The sequence below is a fragment of the Orbicella franksi genome, chromosome 2 (genome assembly GCF_964199315.1).
Source record: "Orbicella franksi chromosome 2, jaOrbFran1.1, whole genome shotgun sequence".
NCBI classification, from domain to species: domain Eukaryota; kingdom Metazoa; phylum Cnidaria; class Anthozoa; order Scleractinia; family Merulinidae; genus Orbicella; species Orbicella franksi.
In genome coordinates, this window is record NC_138146.1 from 25,171,702 (window position 1) to 25,192,715 (window position 21,014).

Genomic DNA, 21,014 nt, shown 5'->3' on the forward strand with positions numbered 1-21,014 from the left:
GGAGGGAAATTTCCAACTTGGAGAATGAAAGGTGAAATTGTAAAACGACACGAAAGTGTTGTAAGTCAGTTACCTTTGTTTGCAGCACGAAAACCGATGATGGCGGATGAAATATGTTACATGTTCTCTACCCGCATTATTTGTACCAATTTGTCGGCGGGATATGTTTAGGAATATGATGTGGGGATGTTTTAGAGGAACATGACGACGGAATACGTAACCCATTTTCCTCGTTGTTTTCAGCTGTTGTTTTTAATTCAGTTCCGCTCTGCAATCCCCAACTTTATAGACCTAGGATAAGCGACGATACGGAATACATTCAACTGAAATAAACATAGGCAACCGAAAAATGTGACAATAAGCTAGGTTTATTCCGGTATTGCTCATGGTTTCTTATGGTTCCGCTGTTGGCTAGATTTAAGTATTACCCCATACATTTATTATGCATTCCTTTCTTTGTTTAGCTAAACAATAGCCGAGACAATAGAATCCCTTTGAGACTTACGCGCTTTGAATGACTATAAAACTTTTCATTTTTTTCAAAGTAATCGAACCGAAGAGCACTGGAAATTTGTCACGTGACAAAAAAGTCATTTTGCCATCCGCCATCTTTCTTTAACATCTTGGTTGTGACTGTTGGAAGCAGTGGCGATTTCTAGCTGGAATTTTACTGAATTCGGGTCAGGATTAACTCTTGACTGTAAGTGGAGGATCCGTTTTTGGGGTGAGTGTTTTTGTTTTTTGATATTAAAGTAAATTAATATAAATTTGAGCTCCTCGTCCAACTGATCAAGACTGATTGTGGAACTACAAATTATAAAATAGACATAAACTTGTTTTTATCAGGTGGAATCTAAGTCAGTGGTATTCACTTCCTTATTGGTCGTGAGTTATTGGCTGTTTTATTATAGGATGAGGTGTGGAATGAATTAACGGAAGATTAATTCAGTGCTTAGAGAGCAGGCCGTCTGGCAAATACGCTTTATTCTTTTTAATTTATGAGATGCAAATAAGAAAAAGCGCCTGACCAAGTGACGATGCCGGGAGTTCGACGAAAAACGGCAAACCTGAAAATTCCGGTTCGACGTAAGGCGGTTAACACGCCCGGCCCCCAGCGATTGAGGCGAGAATCACGGAAGGAATTTGACGGAGCTCTCTTGGTGACTACCCACCCGCGTAGGTATTTCCAGTGCGCTAAAGACCAGCAACGTAAAAGGGTGCACTCAGCCTCACCCACGAGGCTGAGTACTTGGGCGTACCCATGAAGCTGAGTATGCATACTTGCAACTCCCAGGAACAAAGCTGGAATGTCTGAGCTCTTTAGATCATCGTAAAAGAATCCCCTGACGTCAGTGCATTTTATACACGCTTGACATCATCATCAGCTCTTATTGCCCCCATTGGGGCATGGGGCCGCACATGTTTGACATACCAAGCGTTAAATTTACCGACGGTCGATTAATCAGCAGTTGCGTGTTTGTTTGTTTATTTATTTATTTTTTTTGCTATGTGCAATTCAATGTTCATTATCTTTTGTAGTGAAACCTTTCTGAGTATGAGAAGAGATGGAACGTTCGGAGCGTCATACCAGGAACGTCCGCTACAGTGCAGTAAAATTGTGTTCTCCGATACATTGTTTTTTTTTTTGCAGGAGTATCAGTTGCTTTTGGGTCAACTGGGGTTAGAGATAATATACGTCTAACCTACTAATGAGGATCGCCAGTGAAAATAATATAAAACCTCTTATCACCAGCGGCGAGATAAAATCTGAAAAGAAAATTAGTCCATTATAATTTTGAAATTCAATTAGCGCTATCAAACATGAGTACATTAACACCAATCATTGTCAGTCTGCTTGAGTCCTTTGGAATTCATTACTACGTAATAGTGTCCTTGAGTCGCAAGATAAATACACATTGTATTAGTATTGACTGTTCAGCGGAGATAGCATTACGTCACGTACAGCGTAAAAGGTGCTCTGTTATCTGATCAAAAACTAAAACGCTGCCGTCAAAATTACTCAGCAATATTCAAACTTTACGATATTCAAACCCTTGGCACATCAATCGACTTTCCCTTGTGGCGAAATGTATTCCTTATCTCTTTTTTGATGTCACGTTTAAACAAGGCATACGCGATCGGGTTCGCTGCAGAGTTTGTTACAACAAGGAAATACACTACTCTGACAAGATCATCTGTAGCTTCACACACCTTGGTAAAGTAACATAAAGAGCTGTACACCTCGAGCGCATAACAGGCAATGAAAATGGCCACCACTGTTGCGATAACCCGCGCTGACGAGACTGTTCTGTGACCTTTGTGATATGGTGCGTTGTAACGCAGTTGAGAATCCAACTTCGCAAAGTGTCGACAATGTTTCCTTGCCGTTCTTATGATTTTCACAGTGAGGAGCAGTAACAAGACACAGGGAATGAATTCAAACATGGATGTCCAGATGACAACGGTAATGTTGAAGTTTATGCTGCATCCATGGAGACTCGTGCAGAACGCAGGAACAAAATACGTGACGAAGGGCACAAACCACGAGAATGCTATCAAACACTCAGCCCGCTTTCTTGTCATCAAGGTTGTGTAGGTGAGTGGCCTTACGATGGCTAAATAGCGGTCGACGGTCATTGCGCAAAGACTGGTAGTCGAGGAATAGATCATCAGTACTGCAATGTCATCTGCGATTCCGCGATTGCAGTTTGACTGTTGTAAATTGCATATGAAATGCGCGGGGAAAAAACAAGCTCCAACGCCAAAATCGGCCAATGTCAGTGACAACACGAAGCGGTTTGGATTAGTTTTCAGTCTCCGCCTTGTACATATAAGATAAATCACGAAACCATTTCCCAAGATGGCTAGGGTTGATGGAATCCACCCGAGAATCCAGTACCAATGCATCTTAAATGGTTCTTAATTATTGTACTACAAATATCAAACTGAAGCAGGTTTTACCCAACACAGAGTTAAATTGTATCGTATATAGATCACACGGGCGTAGGCATCGGAATTGACCTCCACTCGAGAGCAATTCTGTCATCGCTTTGTTTGTTATCATCTGTTGACAGATGTATTAGCTCTTATAAAGCAATACAAACGTAATTTCCTATCAATACTTGAGGCAAACAACCATTACAATGCTGAAATGACGGAGATTATTCTCATGATTTGCATGTTCTACAGTGAGAGATATTGGCAACCTTCACTATTGAAAAATAGTAACTTTTTGTGTCCTGGAGGACATGAACATATATTCTGTCATTTTTCATTTGCATTTTTCTTATCTTTTTTCAGTCAAGTACATTATATATGCATAAGAACTTTTTTAGCAGTTTTAGTACAGGTACATTAACATAAGTACAAATTGACCATTGATGTTGTTAAAGAAACGTTTTTGTACATGTCTTGGGAGACTGCCTTTAACAACAAGTAGCAAAGCCATAGAGTGCGGCGTGATGCATGTCATGGCTTATCCTACTAATCTTAATCCTGCCAGTATTAAAAAAATTACTGAAGTGGCCTTTTCTTGTTAAGCAGACACTAAAAAAAGCTTTCTGGGTAATGAAAGCCGTCCTTAATTAGTCCCTTAGTTAGGCGGTTAACCACCGACTGGTTAATTTAGTTGGTAGAGCGCCAGTCTGTTGTGCGGGAGGCCGAGGGTTCGAGCTCCAGACCGGACCAACACACAGGGTCTTAAAATAACTGAGGAGAATGTGCTACCTTTGTAATTATATCTGTAAACGGTTAGGCGTTCAAGTCTTCTCGGATAAAGACTATAAATCGCAGGCCCCGTCTCTCGCATCTCCAGTGTTACATGGTTAACAGGAGACGTGAAAGAACCCACACGCTTATCGCAAAGAATAGGGCGCGGAGTTCCCGGTGTTGTGGTGTGGCCTTGTCTCACACGTTGGTGCCTCACATAAGGTTAACCTCATTGCGCCTTTCCCCCTTGTACAGAATTGTCCAAGAAAAATGGCTGTCATGTCGTGACAAATTGGTCCTGAGGTGTTAGCAATGATTTAAATCAAACTAAAGTAAATCTCTGGAATTTTTAGCGTGAAAAAAACAAAACAAAAACAAACAAACAAACAAACAAACAAACAAACAAAAACAAAAACAGAAACAAACAAGAGCGGTCGTGAATAACATGTCTCTCTTTTGCAAAAAACTATCAGAAGAAATGATATACTCGAAAAAAATGCCTGTTATCACAGTTTTTGCCCGAAGTTATTGGAGGTCTGACATACAAACGAGGCAACGAGGTCAATGGCCGAAATTATGCTAGACGGACGAATCATCCGTGTCTGGCGGATTGTATTAATTTCTAACTGTAATTGAAATAACGTGTGTATAGGGTGTATATGTATCTTGTTCCTCACACTTAAATACAACATCTACATAATTCATATGGGTGCTGCTTTCGCTGAGCTCTGTTTGCTGAGTAAAAAAAACTCAACACTCCCAACGCTTTGTATTGACCCTTACGTCTCGATTATTATATTGTTTGAAGAGTACTTCAACGCAGCTATTAGGAAACAGACAGGCTCAAACCTTTCATCACCTTAAAGTAAAACTTTAACTGTGTTCCACCACTCATTAGAAACAGACGTGAACTGCCAAGCAAAATTATCTTATTGCATTATGTCATTTATTAATATCAACAACTACATTTAAACAAGCTCAAACAAAACAAGCCTCGAAATTATAAACTATTAATATCTCTGATGAACGATGTCTTAAAGGACTAAAAACCAGAAGTTTTCGGTAAAAAAAAAAAAACAAAAAAACAAAAAAACATGGCATATTCACATCGGCTAACGTGTTTATATTTTTGTCGCCACCCAATTCAGATCATGCATGTGATGATTGATCTGGGAGGGTACAATTCGTGCAATCAGTTGCGTGTGAGCGGCCTGACAAATTGCATAATTGTAACCTCTCAAATAAATCATCACATGTTCTGAATTGGATGTTAACAAGGATGTAAACACGTAAGCCGAATCCGTCTATTTGCTTGGTCCTGAGATATGGCCGATAGGTAATTATTTACCACCTGAACAATATAACTCTTTCTTCCTTTCGCCCATATTTTGGCGTAATTTTTATTGTATTTATCTTCGTCAGCTAGACTGTTTAAAACTTACAAAAGGTATGGATTGGGAATTAAATTACGTTTAGCCATTCACATTATTGCTGAAATACTGTTGTTATCATTTTTCAGACACATGTCTTCTGAAAGCCACTTAACGTTTTCGCATCAATTCAGTGGTTCTTTTATGAAGAGAAAACGCCATATTTGTTGACATTTTCAAACTGGGATCAATGTTGATTCACTTCCGACCCAATGTAGTCACAAGAAGTCAACGCTAATCATTACTCATTCTGTCCCAGGAAAATGACCGGTTCTTAATCCGGCTACAATGGAGAATTGAAAGTCTCAACTAAGCTACAAAATTTTCGTATACATGTGAATTGCAGCTTTTACTGATCGAAAGACAGGGAAACTTGAAAGCCACTCAGTATGTGTGTAATAAGTGTTTAATCTATTGCAGTTGTTATGTCAACTATAAAAATTGAACCGTTTATATGGTTGAATTTAGAACACGATATCTTGAAAATAGAAAATTGCGTTTTTAATGACAAATTAATTTTGTATTCTACGACCGCAAGGGTATTAAGTTTATTCAAATTTATGACCGCTTCCACGGACCTGCTCAGCCAGAAGCAGACACTAGCGCTGTTATAGTAGAAAGTGAGATGTTCCGTACTTAGCAATAATTGTATTTGGTCTTGAAATCACTTTGTTTTGCTTCCAATATTGATTTTGCAGGGAAAACCAATGTAATAGTTTATGGTAATGGCCAATTATTTTTACTCAACTCACAACGAACATACATATATACAACTGTAGCTAAACAGAAAAATCCCTGGTATCTAGTAGTCACGAATTTTTATTTACAATGAAGCATTCTAGAAAGCTGTCTTTTGGGGGTAGAGAGCAGAAGGGGTGGAAGAAATGGACTGACCACAAAGTAAGGCGACCTTGAGCACGAAACGACCCTTTAAATAACCTGGCGGTTGTTGACAGGTCTACCAAATCATTGCAGCCATTAGACTTCTTGCTTGAGTTGCCTTGCAATTAAGGAAAATTATCTGTCGCCAAGGTTCTATAATTAGCTATACCAATGAAACACAAATAATACAGCTATCATTTTCTACCTCGCTTTTCCAAATTTTCGTCGGTCCTAAGTGGATGCAAGGTGCGATCTATCTTAATCGCACATGTTTCTACATAAGTTAAGAAAAAAAAAGGATGTGATATAAAATATTTCTGCCTGATATATTCCTTGAAAACAAATTTTCTGCCTGCTACTTGGGGACCAACTTACACTTCTGAAAAGGGACAGCCATTCATTAGTAAGGATAATTGTTCTGCCTGGATTATTTTTACAGCTGCTACTGGTAGTTTTCAATCGTTCATTTATAAATGCTAATTTTCGTTATTCGGTAAACAAACCAAACAATTTCAAGGAAACTTTTGTTTTTTCTTTCGAATTCCTATTCTATGGCAGATCTAATAGCTATCTTAAGTCTAGTCCGTATACTGTAGCTTTCATAGCCATAGTAATTTCACATTTTGTGGTCTATTTGATATGCTAAGGTAAATATTCCGCCATTAAACTGTCAAAAGGGAGAGTTCTCAGGCTTCTCCAGCATTAAATGATCAAATACTGAAACGTTTTAATTTGAGATCATCGCCATATATTGCAATTGGTCCCTAGCTGCAACTTGGCTCTGTATTTTGAAACAATTTGGGAAATTGCCCATGAAAAGGACTGTTTTTATATTCGATTGCATTTTACTACAAAAGAGAAACGCTATCTGCGAAGAAGACGATAGAGCAAATATATTCATAACAATGCTATAACATACCTACTCTAACATCTAACTTGTATTTGCTCGTTCTGCATATCCCATTCACTTTTCAGTCATTTACCTGTTACAAAAATCAGATAAGTTACTCGTGCTTCCAAAAAATTAACACTTTTAAAGCCTCTCTAAATTCTCTTTTCCTGGCAGCGTAAATCCACGGATTAATGGCTGAGTTTGAGTAAGCTAAGAAAAGTGCCCAAGTTCCCCAAGATTCAAGTGTTTTCTTCTCCTGACAGGAAGCGCCGTCTTGAGATACAACTTCATTGATGGCAAAGGCCAGGGTTGGTAAGGCCGTTAAATAAAATACGCCAATGACAATAGCAATGGTTATGGAGGCCTTTTTATTGTGCACTTGACTTGCTAAAGCTGAATCGCTTTGCTGGCCGATGGCTCTGGACTGACGAGATGCTTCTTTAAAAATGCAAACATAGCAGTAAGAAATAATTACACCCGGGATAAAAAACACTACAGAAACAACTATGATCCAGTAAGTATCTTCATGGATTACCAAACGCAGGCAAGCGATGCAACTTGACAGGACCCAAACAGACACAACTGCGCATCGAAAACGTCTTAGGGTGACAATGGCGCTGTATCGTAAAGGAAACATCACTCCAACATATCTTTCTAAGCTGACAGTACACAAATTATATGTTGATGTACCAACGCAAAAAACGTAAACGCAGTCCACAGCAATGCTCAGAGGATGTTCCTCGTCGGCGACCGCTAAGAGTGATCGTGTGATCCAGAGCGGCAGAGCAACGATCCCGACAAAGAAGTCACAGACAGCCAGAGAAGCAAGAAAATAATTTGTAAAAGAGCGTAGAGCCGTTTTCTTGTATACTGCTATGGCTATTAACACGTTTGTTGTACACGCGAAAAAAGAAATAAGCAGGCCCAGGACGGTTGTTAAGAGTACGTTCCACTTTGCTGTTGGAAGTTCATGGCAACCTTCGTCAGCCATCATATGTTCCAAGAGTGGCGTAATTTACATGCTGACTTCCTTTAGTGACAACAATCCCGCAAATATTGAAATACTCTAAAGACACTTCCTCGATTAGAGGAAAACGATATCGGTTCTATCTTGTTGGCTTCAAACAAGGTGGTTGTTTTAATCGTGCCGATTATCGTAGATTTTAAAATGGGAACTCGAATCTCGCCAATCAGTATTCAATAACGACAATGTTATCGCTAAACATCAAGTGTTAGCACCTGCACGCGTCAGTGATAAATTAAGGCTCTTTTGTTTACACGTCGATCTAAACAAACCACAAAGTAGTTATTTAAGATTCAGTTTGGTAAGCTCAAATTTTAAAAACACCAAACGGACGTGGCACACTTTTAAGTTCTGCTCGTTTGGTACCGCGCTGTGATGACTATATACAGCATTCTGAACGATTATTCGTTTGTAACGATAATAGGCTATTTTCGGTTCCATATTTCGGCATTGTTCATTTGTATTTAGGAATCTTTTTTGTCCCCGGCTGGAAAGCTGAAATCGATTTAAGAGTGCTTAATGGTTTTAAGCACGTTTTCAATATTCCCTGGTTTTCGATTAGGTCACGGTCGCTGTTCATTACTTCCCGAAAGATTAGATTCGTATAAAATGCTTCGCAATGTGTCGCTCTAAAGGAAAGGTTGCATAATATTAGCCTAAATTTTGGACTTCGTTTGAGGTGCGGAAGTACTTCAACTTCGTCAAGTAATGAAATATATAAAATAATTGCGACTAAGAATCATGATCAAGTTATGGTAATTCGTATAGTGTAATCGTCCGGATGAGGGTAGCTCTCAAAAGAACTGTTGTTGGTGAATGACGTTTCGAGAACCTGTCTGAGCGAAAGTTCTTTCAGTTATTGTTTTCAGTTATTGTGCTATAACTGTGGGTCGTTATTGATTGATTAGTTTTATCACATGACACTGACCAATGGTAAATAAAGGTTATGCACTTCATTTTATATTTTTAAATAGTTTTATTTTTCTTTATACTGCTATATATCTCTTGTTTTTCTACTAATAAGAGAGTCCATCTGGAAAAACAGTTAAGAGCCAAGAAGACTCGCCAATAGTATTTTCTCATATCATGTGATTAGCACCAGTGATAAATAAACGCCTAATTTTAGTTGCGATCTATTATTAGTTTAACTCACGCCTGAAACTACTCACACTCCACCTGTACATATGTAAACAAATTAAAAGTTACGTTTTTTTTATCTTTTAACTTGATAATGATGTCACGAGATGCCATCGAAACGTCGTTTTTTAGAAGGGTTGCAAATTAATTCCAAATTGAACTCGAAACCGTTTGATTACCTACACAAATTGTACGACATGGGTTCCAATTACTAATAAATCGTATCAATAAGAAATTTCGAAACTAGCAAAACGTCTTTCGAAAACTTCTTTTGAGCGAAAAAGTGAGTTGCGCTATCTATAAATTTCAAAAAATGTTGGAAAAATTTGGAAAGTACGTCTAATTCACATGCGAATGTCCAAGGTATCCAATTGGCCAATTTTGATATACCGCAAATCCTCGAATTAGCGCTCCCCCTCGAATAAGCGTCCCCTTCGAATAAGCGCTCCTCTTATCAGCCAAAATTTTAAAAGAGCGCGCCCACCCCTCCTCGAATAAACGCCCTCCTCGAATAAACGCCCCCCTCCCCTCACCCCCTTTGGTGGACGAGTAATGAGACAACAAAGGATGTATCGTTTTCTTCGTGTAGTATTGGATTTGTACATTGTTTCAGTTTGTGAACACGTTAAGTTTCTAGTACTAACGGTGCCGCGATTTAAACTTTAGGATCAGCTTTTTATGTCGATAACCAGCGTTATGATTATATCTCTCAGTTAGTACGCGCGCTGTGATTGGTCAATTTAGCGGTCCGTATTCTACTGTACGGCCCGCTAAAATTTAAAGCCGTTATTGTTTCCAAAATGTTTCGTGATTTATCGCCAAGTTTACTTAACTTTTTTAGCAAGTAAAAGTTTAAAACTCTTTTACTTCTGAAATTGTATATTAAAACCTGCTAACGACGTAAGAGTCACTTAACAACGATTTCAAATTGACTCGTTTTGTTTTTGAGGTGGGTCAGAAATTTGAAGCCACTCCGCGTGAGTAGAAGTCGTTCCCGAACCCGTCAGACACACGGTAGAGATATAATAAATATGTTACTAACCTCGTTTTCTTGGTCCGTACCGTAAGTTACGGAACCTCGTTTTTCCCCTTCGATTTGTTCCATAAATCGATGGGGAAAAAACTCGGTCCGTCACTTACAGTACGGCCCGCGAACTCAGTTAGTAAGATGTATTTATGCTGTTGTTTACGCGCAGATGATGTATTAAAAAAATGATTATGTCAGGCCACAATTTGGGAAAAAATATATAGGCGCCCCCCTCGAATAGGCGTCCCCCGTCTTCTCCTAAATTTGAAATAATCGCCCCGGACGCTAATTCGAGGATTTACGGTATTTAAATTCTAACATGGCTCCGAGGCTTTGGGGAATAAAAAAAAAAAACAAACAAAAAATCTCGTCGAGGTTGAGGGATGAATAATTGATGCCTTTTGTTTATTCCGCTAAGCCTCGTTCCAAGTTAGAATTTTAATATATCGAAATTTGCCTATTACAGGTATCCAGTTAATTACAACAAGTTTTAATTATTTAGCAAATAAAGAAGCCTCGACTGTGCTTTGTTCTGTTGTAAAGCACGCAGGAAGCGGTAGAGCACGAAAGAAGTGTAGGGGAAAACACGAGACGAAGTCGAGTGTTTTTCCCTACTTCTTAAGTGCTCTACCGCTTCCTAAGTGCTTTACAACAGTACAGAGCACAGTCGAGGAGACTCGACTTCGCTTTTTAGTTAATTTTCAAATAAGAATCTAAAGGCAGGCAAAGGTTTGTAGTCAATAGGAATCCGGCCGTATTGTGGCTCATGAAAACGTGCACTTTTCCAATGGAGATTACGAAACCAGGAGCTAAGAGCTTGCGGACGAAAATGCGAAATGCTGAGTTGAATTTGAAAGGAGCTACAGTTATTTAAGCTTACGGCCTGGAACCGCTTGCAGCAAGACTGCCCGAACTAGCGTAAAAGTTAGACAGACTAAACTGCTCCCACTGGTTCTACTCCGACCATTGAGGAGAATATCTAGAGCAAGCTTTGAGCTGACCACTCTCGGTTCACTTCGCTGAGATGACTGAAGAACGAGCGTTACTACACTGCATGTAAGTGTTGTTTGAGCAATTGAGCATTTTTACAAAAGTAAAGCTTCTCATCATAAACAGAGACAGCTCAATTGTTGTTTTCTGTCGTTGTTTTACTTTTCAAATATAACTTCCGTCCTCGTAACAAAGTTCATGTCTTTTATCGAAGCACTGTTTAGGTTGAGAATTTGTTTATTTCGCTACTTGTTTTGTCGGCGGGATTCTAGCAAAACTTGTCATTTTAGTACAGTTTTCACACTACTGTTGCTAACAATGGTCTCCGTGAGCCATATTTACTGTAGACATAGAGCTCGTTTCCATTGCGCTTGTCTGAATCACAGGGAATGTTTAATGTTGGACAAATTTGTCAAAATTCTGAAGCAAAAATTTGAAAGCCAGCTTACTGTCATCAACCCGTGCTCTGTTCTCTGATAAAGCACGCTGTTTCAGCCAATCGGAGCGCGCGTGATATGGAAACTTTATTATAAATACCTGTAATTGGACACTCACGTTTTCGCACTCCGATTACGCGGCAAATAGGCGCGCGGAGAACCAATCACGATCAAGGATATTGCAACGGACAGGATCAATAATATAATTGCAAAATTTTCAGCATGTGATTGGCTGAGAGCGCGTCAATTAATCCCAAACAGAGCAGAAAGGTGAAATTGAGTGCAGAAAATTGAAATTACATTGCGTATATATTATTAACGAGAAAGCAAAAGGTGTTTCTTGGGCAATTTGGAATTTAGAAGCACTCGTAAATTTTTCAAAGACTACAAATTGCACTCCCTCTTCGGGCTCATGCAATTTTTATGCATTCAATGTATTTGTGCTTATTTATTCCAAATTGCACTCAAAATTATTTGATTACCTATATATGTTAATCTTTTCGGCCATATATTTCTCTTCACACTGTACGTTAACAAGTAAGAAAAAAGCCGCTGTCCTTTAACTGTACCATGCAAACTTGGTAATTAATCTACGTAGCATTTGTTTGCTCTCACAATTTCGTGAATACTCTATATTTAAATGGAGAAGAACTGGCCCCAGTAACGCTTTTACTCCGCTTAAGAGTAGCCCTGCTCTTACAGTTGTTATGAGAAAATTCGCCGTCCCACAGACAATTCTTTATTATTTGGAAAGTTATAGGAAAAAACCGACAGTAGCCTCTTTTCAGTTAACAGCTAGAGATCTTAAGTTTTGTTCTTCATTGTACTTTGCCGATTCTTTGTATACCTGAGCGTGTGCAACGCTGTTTCACTAACGAAGTTTTATTAGTTTTCTCGGAAGTTAGCCAGCTGAACTACTTTTCACTAATGGAGTTTTGATGTTTTCTATTCATAGGATAATTTTTCCTTGCCGTCGGTAACACCAATTCAGAATTTCAAATTTAAGTATCTCACTTTTAATTTCCTAAGTTTGTTCTATCTTAATCTCAGCCTGTGTAATTTTAATCCTAGCACTCTATTTTTAATTTTGGAAGCCTCGTGGTGTTGATTAGAATTCGCTATCTTAATTAAGTACTTTCCGCTCGTATTGTATACTTGAAGTTACATTTGCATATTGTAAACACTTGACGTGTAAAGGATGATATATAAGCAAGTACGTTTGTAAAGCTTTTTCGATTACATCGATTACATCGGCTACATCGTTACGATTTTACAGCGGCTACTCCGCCGAGTATGTCAGTTTCACCCTCGACGTTAGAGTGCAGAATAAACTACTGTTGGACCAAGTTATGTCTCTTCCTTGACGTCCGTAGTGAAGACCATTGAAGTAGATCCTCGTGTACCAGGAAATCGTGACGAATTTCCGTTCCCGCAGCCAAGCAGTGCTCTCCAGAGTTAGATTCCCCCAGTTGTCAATTCAAGTGTCCGTTCAGTCCGAAATTTACAGTGTTGCAGGAAAAACTTATCGTCACACAGTTGAGGACACTCTTACTGCATGTAGGCTAGCTGATCTGTGGTGCATGATACATTTAGACATTCTAAGAACTTTCTTCCTTGTATTTACAATGTTTTAAACGTTACCACACACGCGTGCGTTACTTTTTGGTGACAGGTAATTTTTTGTTTTTCCTGTGAAGAAGTTTCCGTTGTCTACAAGGAGACTTGACGGATCTTTCGTAAACCTGGGTATAGAAACAACACGTAGAGTTAAGATAAAGTATTGGCGGATAGAGAAATAAAAAGAGAACATGGGGGTAAGGTACGATCAGTTATACGATCTTCAAAATAAACTTCTGAAGGAGGATAATGAGTTAAAATGGTTCTCTGCAGTAAAAGTTGTTAATTTATTTTACATGTGTTTACAGCTGTTACCGATATTTTTAGCACATTTACTTTGAATGCAAATTTCTTATCTGCTGCTTTATTATCGTTTTTCAGTTGTTCTACCTATTTTTTTTTAGAGTATTTCTTGCTCTGCTTAAGCGTTACCATAATCCGTCCAAATAGTACATTTGCAGTGTTAATTTAGGTTTTTGGAATCCGTTGATTTTACCTGCATCATTTTGACATTTCATTTGGAAAGATAACTCAACGTCGGCATCATACGTGCAAAGCTCTCTTAAAAGCTTTTCCTGATATTAACATAATAATACACTGGGGAACAAAGAAGCAAAGCATAGTTTAATAAGGGAGAAAAACGCAATACAGTCAGTAACTTCGAAATTAAAAATATGAGTTGAGTCTTCGATATTGCTCAGACTTTAAGACTGTTTGCTTTTGAAAATTCTATAAGCAGCTATAAAGAATCAAGATATTGCAGGTTTCGTCCCCTGCTTAAAATTTCCGATCGCACTATACTGTATTGCAAATTCTAAGGTCATGAATGAAAACAGAAAGCTCACGCAGGTTGCTTCCAAAACATTAACACTTGTAAAGCCTCTCTAAATTCACTTTTCCTGGCAGCGTAAATCCACGGATTAATGGCTGAGTTTGAGTAAGCGAAGAAAAGCGCCCAAGTTCCCCAAGATTCAAATTCTTTGTTCTCTTGGCACATGTCCTTCTCTGAAGTCACCTCAGTTATTGAAAAGGCAATAATTGGTAAGGCCGTCAAATAAAACACGCCAATGACAATAGCAATGGTTATGGAAGCCTTTTTATTGTGCACTTGATTTGCTAACGCCGAACCACTTTGCTGGCCGATGGCTCTGGACTGACGAGACGCTTCTTTAAAAATGCAAACATAGCAGTACGAAATAATTATACCCGGGATAAAAAACACTGTAGAAACAACTACGATCCAGTAAGTATCTTCATGATCTTTGGTTACCAAACGCAGGCAAGCGATGAAGCTTGACAGAAACCAAACACACGCTACTGCGCATCGAAAACGTCTTAGGGTGACAATGGCGCTGTATCGTAAAGGAAACATCACTCCAACATATCTTTCTAAGCTGACAGTGCACAAATTATATGTTGAGATAGCAACAGACAAAACGTAAACGCAGTCCACAGAAATACTCAGAGGATGTTCCTCGTCGACGACTAAGAGTGATCGTGTGATCCAGAGCGGCAGAGCAACGATCCCGACAAAAAAATCACCCACAGCCAGCGAAGCAAGAAAATAATTTGTAATAGAGCGTAGAGCCGGCTTCTTGTATATTGCTAGGAGTATTAACAAGTTTGTAGAGCACGCGATAAAAGAAATAAGCAGCCCCAGGACAGTTGTTAATGCGACGTTCCACTTTGCTGTTGGAAGTTCATGACAACCTTTGTTGGGCATCATCATGTGCCTCTGTTATTATGATCACCGTAAGCTAGATTTCAAGTTCCTCAGTTTTGCACTCGGACACTTCATCGCAATGCGAGCCGAAGCTTTCGTACCACAGGGAATTTAATAGAAGTAGAAATATCGAGACCTGCTTCAGATTCAAAGGCAACTGTTACAGATGTTTTGTTTTTTGTGAAAGAATAAACAGTCTTAAACTGGTGGCAAGTTATGACAAGTGTGTTTCGAACCAATTTTGTATAAACGAATCTCGCGCCAGTTATATAAATAACAGCATGTGAATGACTTATCGTTTGTCCGTGTTTAAATGTTTATTTTTGTCTTGCCTTTTCAATTATTTTACTCTAGCTTTGTAAAGTACCCCATTCTATGCTTGTGAGACACAGTAATTGCGGAGTTTGAGTAACCTTTTTATAACAACTTATTTTATAAGGCTAAAAGGATATGTATAAAAAAAGTACAAAAGTGAAAAAAAAAAAAAAAAAAAAAAAAAAAAAAAAAAATCAAGAGTTTTTGATGTTATGTCATCTTCAGGGCAAAAAAGGGCCTCCCGCCGCTTGCATGATCCGTAAGGTAATTCTCGTTTGGAACAGTTTTGTCGGTTTAAGCTGGGTTGTCGTTGCAGACTCATAAGCCTTATTTTCTTTTTATAAAAAGTTTTCTAAGTAATCAGCGATGAAGATTTTAACTTAGTCTACTTATATATATAGGGCTTCTACATGCCAACAAGAATCCTACGTTATTCACTTTCTTCAAATTAAGTGCGTTGTTTCTATTTAAATGTCGGACTAAAAACTCGTGACTAAGTTAACATGTTATCCTAAAAGATAATAAAACAAGTTCGCTTTGCGCTTTTTATGCCGGCTGTTCACAGCGGCGAAGAAATTTGAAAACGCAGCTTTATTTCTAAGGTTAGGTTCACCGTCTACGCTAATCCGTCTCGAAAACGGAGCTTTTCGAAAACGCTCTTCAAACCGGAGGAATTTGCAAACACCGACTTTACGTTTTAGTGTGGGCAGAAAACATTTTAAAAACGAAGCTTTTCGAAAACGATGACATCGCGATAATCGTGCCATTTCCCTGTGCGAGTTTTCTTCAAACACAAATCTAAAATGACCGGTGATTGTTGCGTTTTCAAATTTCTCCGGCGTAGTGTGGACGGAAAACATGTGCATGATGCTTTTTCAGAGGGCAAACACCGGTTTCAAATTTATACGGCGAATTGTGAACGGGGCCAGAGCAGACGTTACGCAATGTAACGTAAGACCGGCTAGCGCAGCTTTTGTGAGTATTTTGCGATAAGATGATATGTCATTTATGCATTACACTCTTTCGTTTTTGTAAGAATATATTTTATAAGAATATCGAGGCTGAAATTTGCAAAATTTTAAGAATATTTTAAGAATAAACCTGAGGCTGAAATTGTGAAAAGAATATAATTTCGTGCGTTGAAAATCTGTAAATACAATACAATGATATGTGTTTACTTAACTGTATAAAATTATTCCTTTCTCTAAACGGCAAAACTAGCCAACAAACGGAACACTCTTCACTAGCGATAGCCAAATTAAATGTTCAATGATGAGCGGTACACGTAATGTATTTGTGCAGTACAAAATATATACAATGCAAAAGACATGAACTAAACCGCAAAATTTTCAGGATAAATTCTTTCTTTTTTAAATAACAAAGCTAGGAGACAAGTAAAACAAAAAGCCATATGTTAAATTAAATGTCAAAGTCGGCCATAAATCAAGAATACTACAAGAACATTTTCAGCCTAAAATCGGCAGAAATATATCAATATTCAGCCTGGGCCGGAAAGACAATACTCTTATAAAAAAGAAAGAGTGTAGCTAGTTTTTTTGATCCGCTATTTTTGCGCTTAATTAATTTATTCAACTTGTTTGCAAACTGCCGAAAGCTTGATGGTAATGTACTTGACAGGAGTGACAACGACTGAGTCTGAAATTGGCTATTTAAAATTAGGAACGGGGAATCGGAGAATGGGAGTGGGGAACGGGGAACGGGGAACGGGAAATCTTTGAAATGGGGAATCTTTAAACGCGGGAGTCTTTAAAATGGGGAATCTTTAAAAGCGGGAATCTTTAAAACGGGGAATCTTTAAAAGCGGGAATCTTTAAAATGGGGAATCTTTAAAAGCGGGAATCTTTAAAATGGGAAGTCTTTAAAAGCGGGAATCTTTAAAATGGGGAATCTTCAAAAGCGGGAATCTTTAAAACGGGGAATCTTTAAAAGCGGGAATCTTTAAAACGGGGAATATTTAACAGCGTTAATCTTTACTGAAAAGTGAGCGAGAATCTCTCAGTTTCCCACCGGAAGCTATTTATTCTGTCACATGTATCAACTCAACTGGTACAGAGGCAGTTGTGGAATTTATTCATTGTAATTATATTGCACGCTATTAAAGCACATCGGTTTAGCGGGATAGTGGAGCGGTTCAAATCTCGATTCTCACTCTTTGAGATCCGCTAGACCGACCAAAGAATCGAACCGCCTGGATTTATCGTAACTCCGGACTGTGACGTTGTTAAATTGAGTTTCGCAGCGATGGATATTTGTCCTAGCCTTATCATGTGCTAATGGAAGGACTTACGACTTTACGACAAATATATGGCAAGGAAAACACGTTTTTGGTTATTTAACGATAAATAAACAGTCCCAAAAATCTGATTTTCACATGACGTCGCTAAAATTCAAACTACAAAACTATTGATCCTCCTGAGATTTTACTTTCATAATGTATAAGAGCAACTGGAAACTAATATTCATATAAATTTTCCCTCCAAGTGGGTTCTTGGTTTTGTAATAGACTACGCTTGAAATTCTAAGCTTTTGCGTGACGCGGCATTTACATGACGGGCAAGAAAGCTGTCATGTTGGTTAAAAGAATGACTTATTTCGGGGAATTGGGCTATCTGAACAGTTCATGTATAAGAAAAAGTATTATTTTAAAAATGCTTTTGAGTTCCTGGAGAGATAAATTCACGCTTTTGCAGCAAAACTCAGAGACAGATATTTCTGTTGGTTTCCGGCCGTCATCCGGATAGGCGCCAGCATGGCATCTCCATCAAAATCTCTATAAACTTGGGTAAAAAATTTCTCCGCATATCCTGCGTAAGAAACATTGCCGTGACCTGAATCTTGGCGAAAGTCTTTGCATATTTACCTTCTTTCTCTTCAAGATTCTGGACTTCATCATTTGAACTATTTTGCTTTTGATTTTGATTTATTTTGAACGGCGTGACACTGAAACCAGCAATGAAGTAACTCGATGCTCGATGCCCGAAGATGTGGCGGCGAATTTCGCGTATAATCTGTCATTGTGTGCTTCATGATTCCCCGTTTTAAAGATTCCCGCTTTTAAAGATTCTCCATTTTAAAGATTCCCGCTTTTAAAGATTCCTCATTTTAAAGATTCCCGCTCTTAAAGATTCCCCGTTTTAAAGATTCCCGCTTTTAAAGATTCCCCATTTGAAAGATTCCCCGTTCCCCGTTCCACGTTCCCCGTTCCCCGTTCCCCGTTCCCCGTTCCCCGTTCCCCGTTCCCCGTTCCCCGTTCCCCGTTCCCCGTTCCCCGTTCCCCGTTCCCCGTTCCCCGTTCCCCGTTCCCCGTTCCCCGTTCCCCGTTCCCCGTTCCCCGTTCCCCGTTCCCCGTTCCCCGTTCCCCGTTCCCATTCCCAGATTTCCCGTCCTCGTTTTAAAGAAAGCCGTCTGAAATTAGTCGAAATTACTATGATGACGGCACGATGGAGACGCTGGTGTGTGTGTGTGTTTTTTTTTTAGCGGTTTTTCGTATCTGGCGAATAGCGCAAACTTGTTCTAATTAACTCCTAGAACAAATAGTTGTCATTTGTCAGGATACGGAGTTTGCCATTAGGGTACATCTGCCCCAGATGATTGACTGACGCATCCTCAACAAATATTTTACTTTGAATGTGTCGTGCTAGTGTAGTCAGAATTGAAAATGTCAATCGGCTAGTATTAAAAATTTGACACAAATTTGTACGTATGACGCAGCCATGTGTGATGACAGAGGTTGGCAGAAACAGAACTTAAAATAATGCATTAATTAATTAACCATTCTGAAATACAGTTGTGAATTTGAAAGAAAATGAGCGAATGTCTTCAACGACTGAAACTGCAACGAAGTGTTCTCTGTTGGCTTGCTTACTGAGTCCCGAGAAGTCTACCATTGGTAATTTTTTTGTAAGTGCTTTGTCCGAGCATATTTTAAGTGAGCCTTTAAGCAGCCGTCGTTTTCCAATTTCAAAAATTGAAGCGTTATACACCAAGTTACAAATGAAAAGAGTTCTAAAGAAATACTGACTCATTCTTTGCGAGGAAGAAAATTTTAAGTAGCTTTATCCGATATCAGTAGAAAAATGGCGAAAGAGCGTTTTGTTTTTGATGTTGTTTTTAGCAGTTGGAAGGAAAAAAAAAAAAACGGGCGGCATATTTCGTTAAATGGTATATCGACTGGTAAGCTTAGTTTAAGACTGATATTAGTGATATCAATTAAGATTAAATCTGAATGCCTAGCAGAAATGCTGATCAGCCTGAATTTCATAAAATGCACTTGAAACTGCCTGAGTAATGACGGCGCTTTGTAGACAGGAGGAAAAGTCTGGTTCCTTTAATAATGATGGTTCACTTTTAATTAATCAAAATATCCATGTAGAGTTCCCGTCGAAAGTTAGGTTTCCTTTGTTTCAATTTAAAGAACACCAAAGCATGGGGCATGTTATTTTATGGGAATGTTAATAAAATGAGCTTACACGCCAACAAAAATTAGGGAAATGGTCAAACATGGCTTTAAGAGTAAAATCGATCGCATTAGGGTCAAGCAGGTGTGTAATTAATGTCAGTTACAATAGAGCTAATTCATATAGGAAAACCTTCAATGTTTTTGAATTGTTGATTTATTGAGAAAAATTTTAATCAGAAGCATTTGGTTTTAAGTAAAATCCTCGACTTCAGACACCCTGGTTCCATAAAGAAAATTATGTCGCTCTGATATCTATATGTATTCACTTTGTTTTCACTAAAAAAAGCGATTGTCTATCTCACAGTTTTCCTTTTGCACAAAAACACCCATGAAAATTCCTTCTTTATATCTCGCTTGAATAGTGCGTAGACAAAAGGGTTTGCACCAGAATTTATAATCAGAAGAAATGATAAAACGTATCTGACGACTTGCTCAGGTTGTGATGCTTTACAAGACGGAAAACAGGCGCACAACGAAGACAATGACTGGGAAATGTAACAGGCTAAAAATATTCCAACCATAACTGTGATCAAGCGAGCTGACGACACTTCTGATTTTCCTCGCAGTCGCTCGCTCGCACGGTTGAACTTGAGCTGCTTTAATAAAATTGACGTGCGTCTGGCATGGTTGTTTGCTATTTTAATGATTTTTCTCGTAGCTATCGCCAAGAAGATGCAAGGTGTGAACTGAAAAATCACCATGCTTGTGAGCTGTGCGATATCTTCATTTGACAGCGCGAGTGTGGGAATAGTGTCTAGAATTAACGGCGCCAGCCAGGCCGACATAAGAAGGAGACCGATCGTTGTCTTTGTCATTATGCGCGTGTATTTGAGGGGTAGGACTATTGCACAATAGCGGTCCACAGTGAATGCCATTATACTTGTAACAGAAACATCCCCGAAGTATGAGACTAAATAGAGGATCACCTCTGCATGGCTGCAGCCTGCTATTCGGCAGCGAAAATGAGGCGGAATAAAAACAGCGGCTAAGCTGAGATCGGCCACGGCCAATGAAAAGAGAAACCAGTTTGCTTTGGTACGAAGTCGACGGCGAGTGATGATGAGGTATATTACAAGAGTGTTTCCAAGTATTGTTATGGTAGTAAAAAACAATGATGTGATCCAGAACCACATCGCTGTAGAGTCTTGATTCGATTAGAGTCCTTATCGATGTTGACTTAGTGGCCACAGTAAGTTTCTTCTTGGGAGTAAAATGAAACTGATGACTGATAAAGTTTACGTAGATAAATATTATCATTAATTCATATACATTAATGTATTCACCGGCTATTGGCTATCATTTCGTGATATTTGATATTCATATAATACAAAACACGCAACCTTTTTCCCGAT

At 38.7% G+C, this 21,014-nt stretch overlaps 5 protein-coding genes across 5 annotated transcripts in view; 1 reads left to right on the forward strand and 4 right to left on the reverse strand.

The window, feature by feature from the left end:
- The window catches only part of LOC145478891 (alpha-1B adrenergic receptor-like), a 71,182-nt gene that overhangs the window by 34,357 nt on the left and 15,811 nt on the right, over positions 1-21,014 (forward strand). The gene's annotated exons all lie outside the window — the stretch shown is intronic.
- LOC145469123 (octopamine receptor beta-2R-like) lies at positions 691-4,562 on the reverse strand. The gene has a single exon (XM_081452805.1). The coding sequence runs from the start codon at positions 2,905-2,907 to the stop codon at positions 2,047-2,049; it is 861 nt and encodes a 286-aa protein (XP_081308931.1). The 5' UTR covers positions 2,908-4,562; the 3' UTR covers positions 691-2,046.
- Positions 6,949-8,054, reverse strand: LOC145469133 (histamine H2 receptor-like). The gene has a single exon (XM_081452814.1). It carries the CDS (start codon positions 7,904-7,906, stop codon positions 7,025-7,027), a length of 882 nt encoding a protein of 293 aa, XP_081308940.1. The 5' UTR covers positions 7,907-8,054; the 3' UTR covers positions 6,949-7,024.
- LOC145469145 (beta-1 adrenergic receptor-like) lies at positions 13,568-15,114 on the reverse strand. Its single transcript, XM_081452824.1, has one exon. It carries the CDS (start codon positions 14,871-14,873, stop codon positions 13,986-13,988), a length of 888 nt encoding a protein of 295 aa, XP_081308950.1. The 5' UTR covers positions 14,874-15,114; the 3' UTR covers positions 13,568-13,985.
- LOC145478892 (octopamine receptor beta-2R-like) lies at positions 19,880-20,795 on the reverse strand. The gene has a single exon (XM_081457083.1). It carries the CDS (start codon positions 20,793-20,795, stop codon positions 19,956-19,958), a length of 840 nt encoding a protein of 279 aa, XP_081313209.1. The 3' UTR covers positions 19,880-19,955.

Bases quoted from the DNA above. Each gene is read 5' to 3' on its own strand.
- LOC145469123 (XM_081452805.1), bottom strand. From the start codon at position 2,907: ATGCATTGGTACTGGATTCTCGGGTGGATTCCATCAACCCTAGCCATC.
- LOC145469133 (XM_081452814.1), bottom strand. From the start codon at position 7,906: ATGATGGCTGACGAAGGTTGCCATGAACTTCCAACAGCAAAGTGGAAC.
- LOC145469145 (XM_081452824.1), bottom strand. From the start codon at position 14,873: ATGATGATGCCCAACAAAGGTTGTCATGAACTTCCAACAGCAAAGTGG.
- LOC145478892 (XM_081457083.1), bottom strand. From the start codon at position 20,795: ATGTGGTTCTGGATCACATCATTGTTTTTTACTACCATAACAATACTT.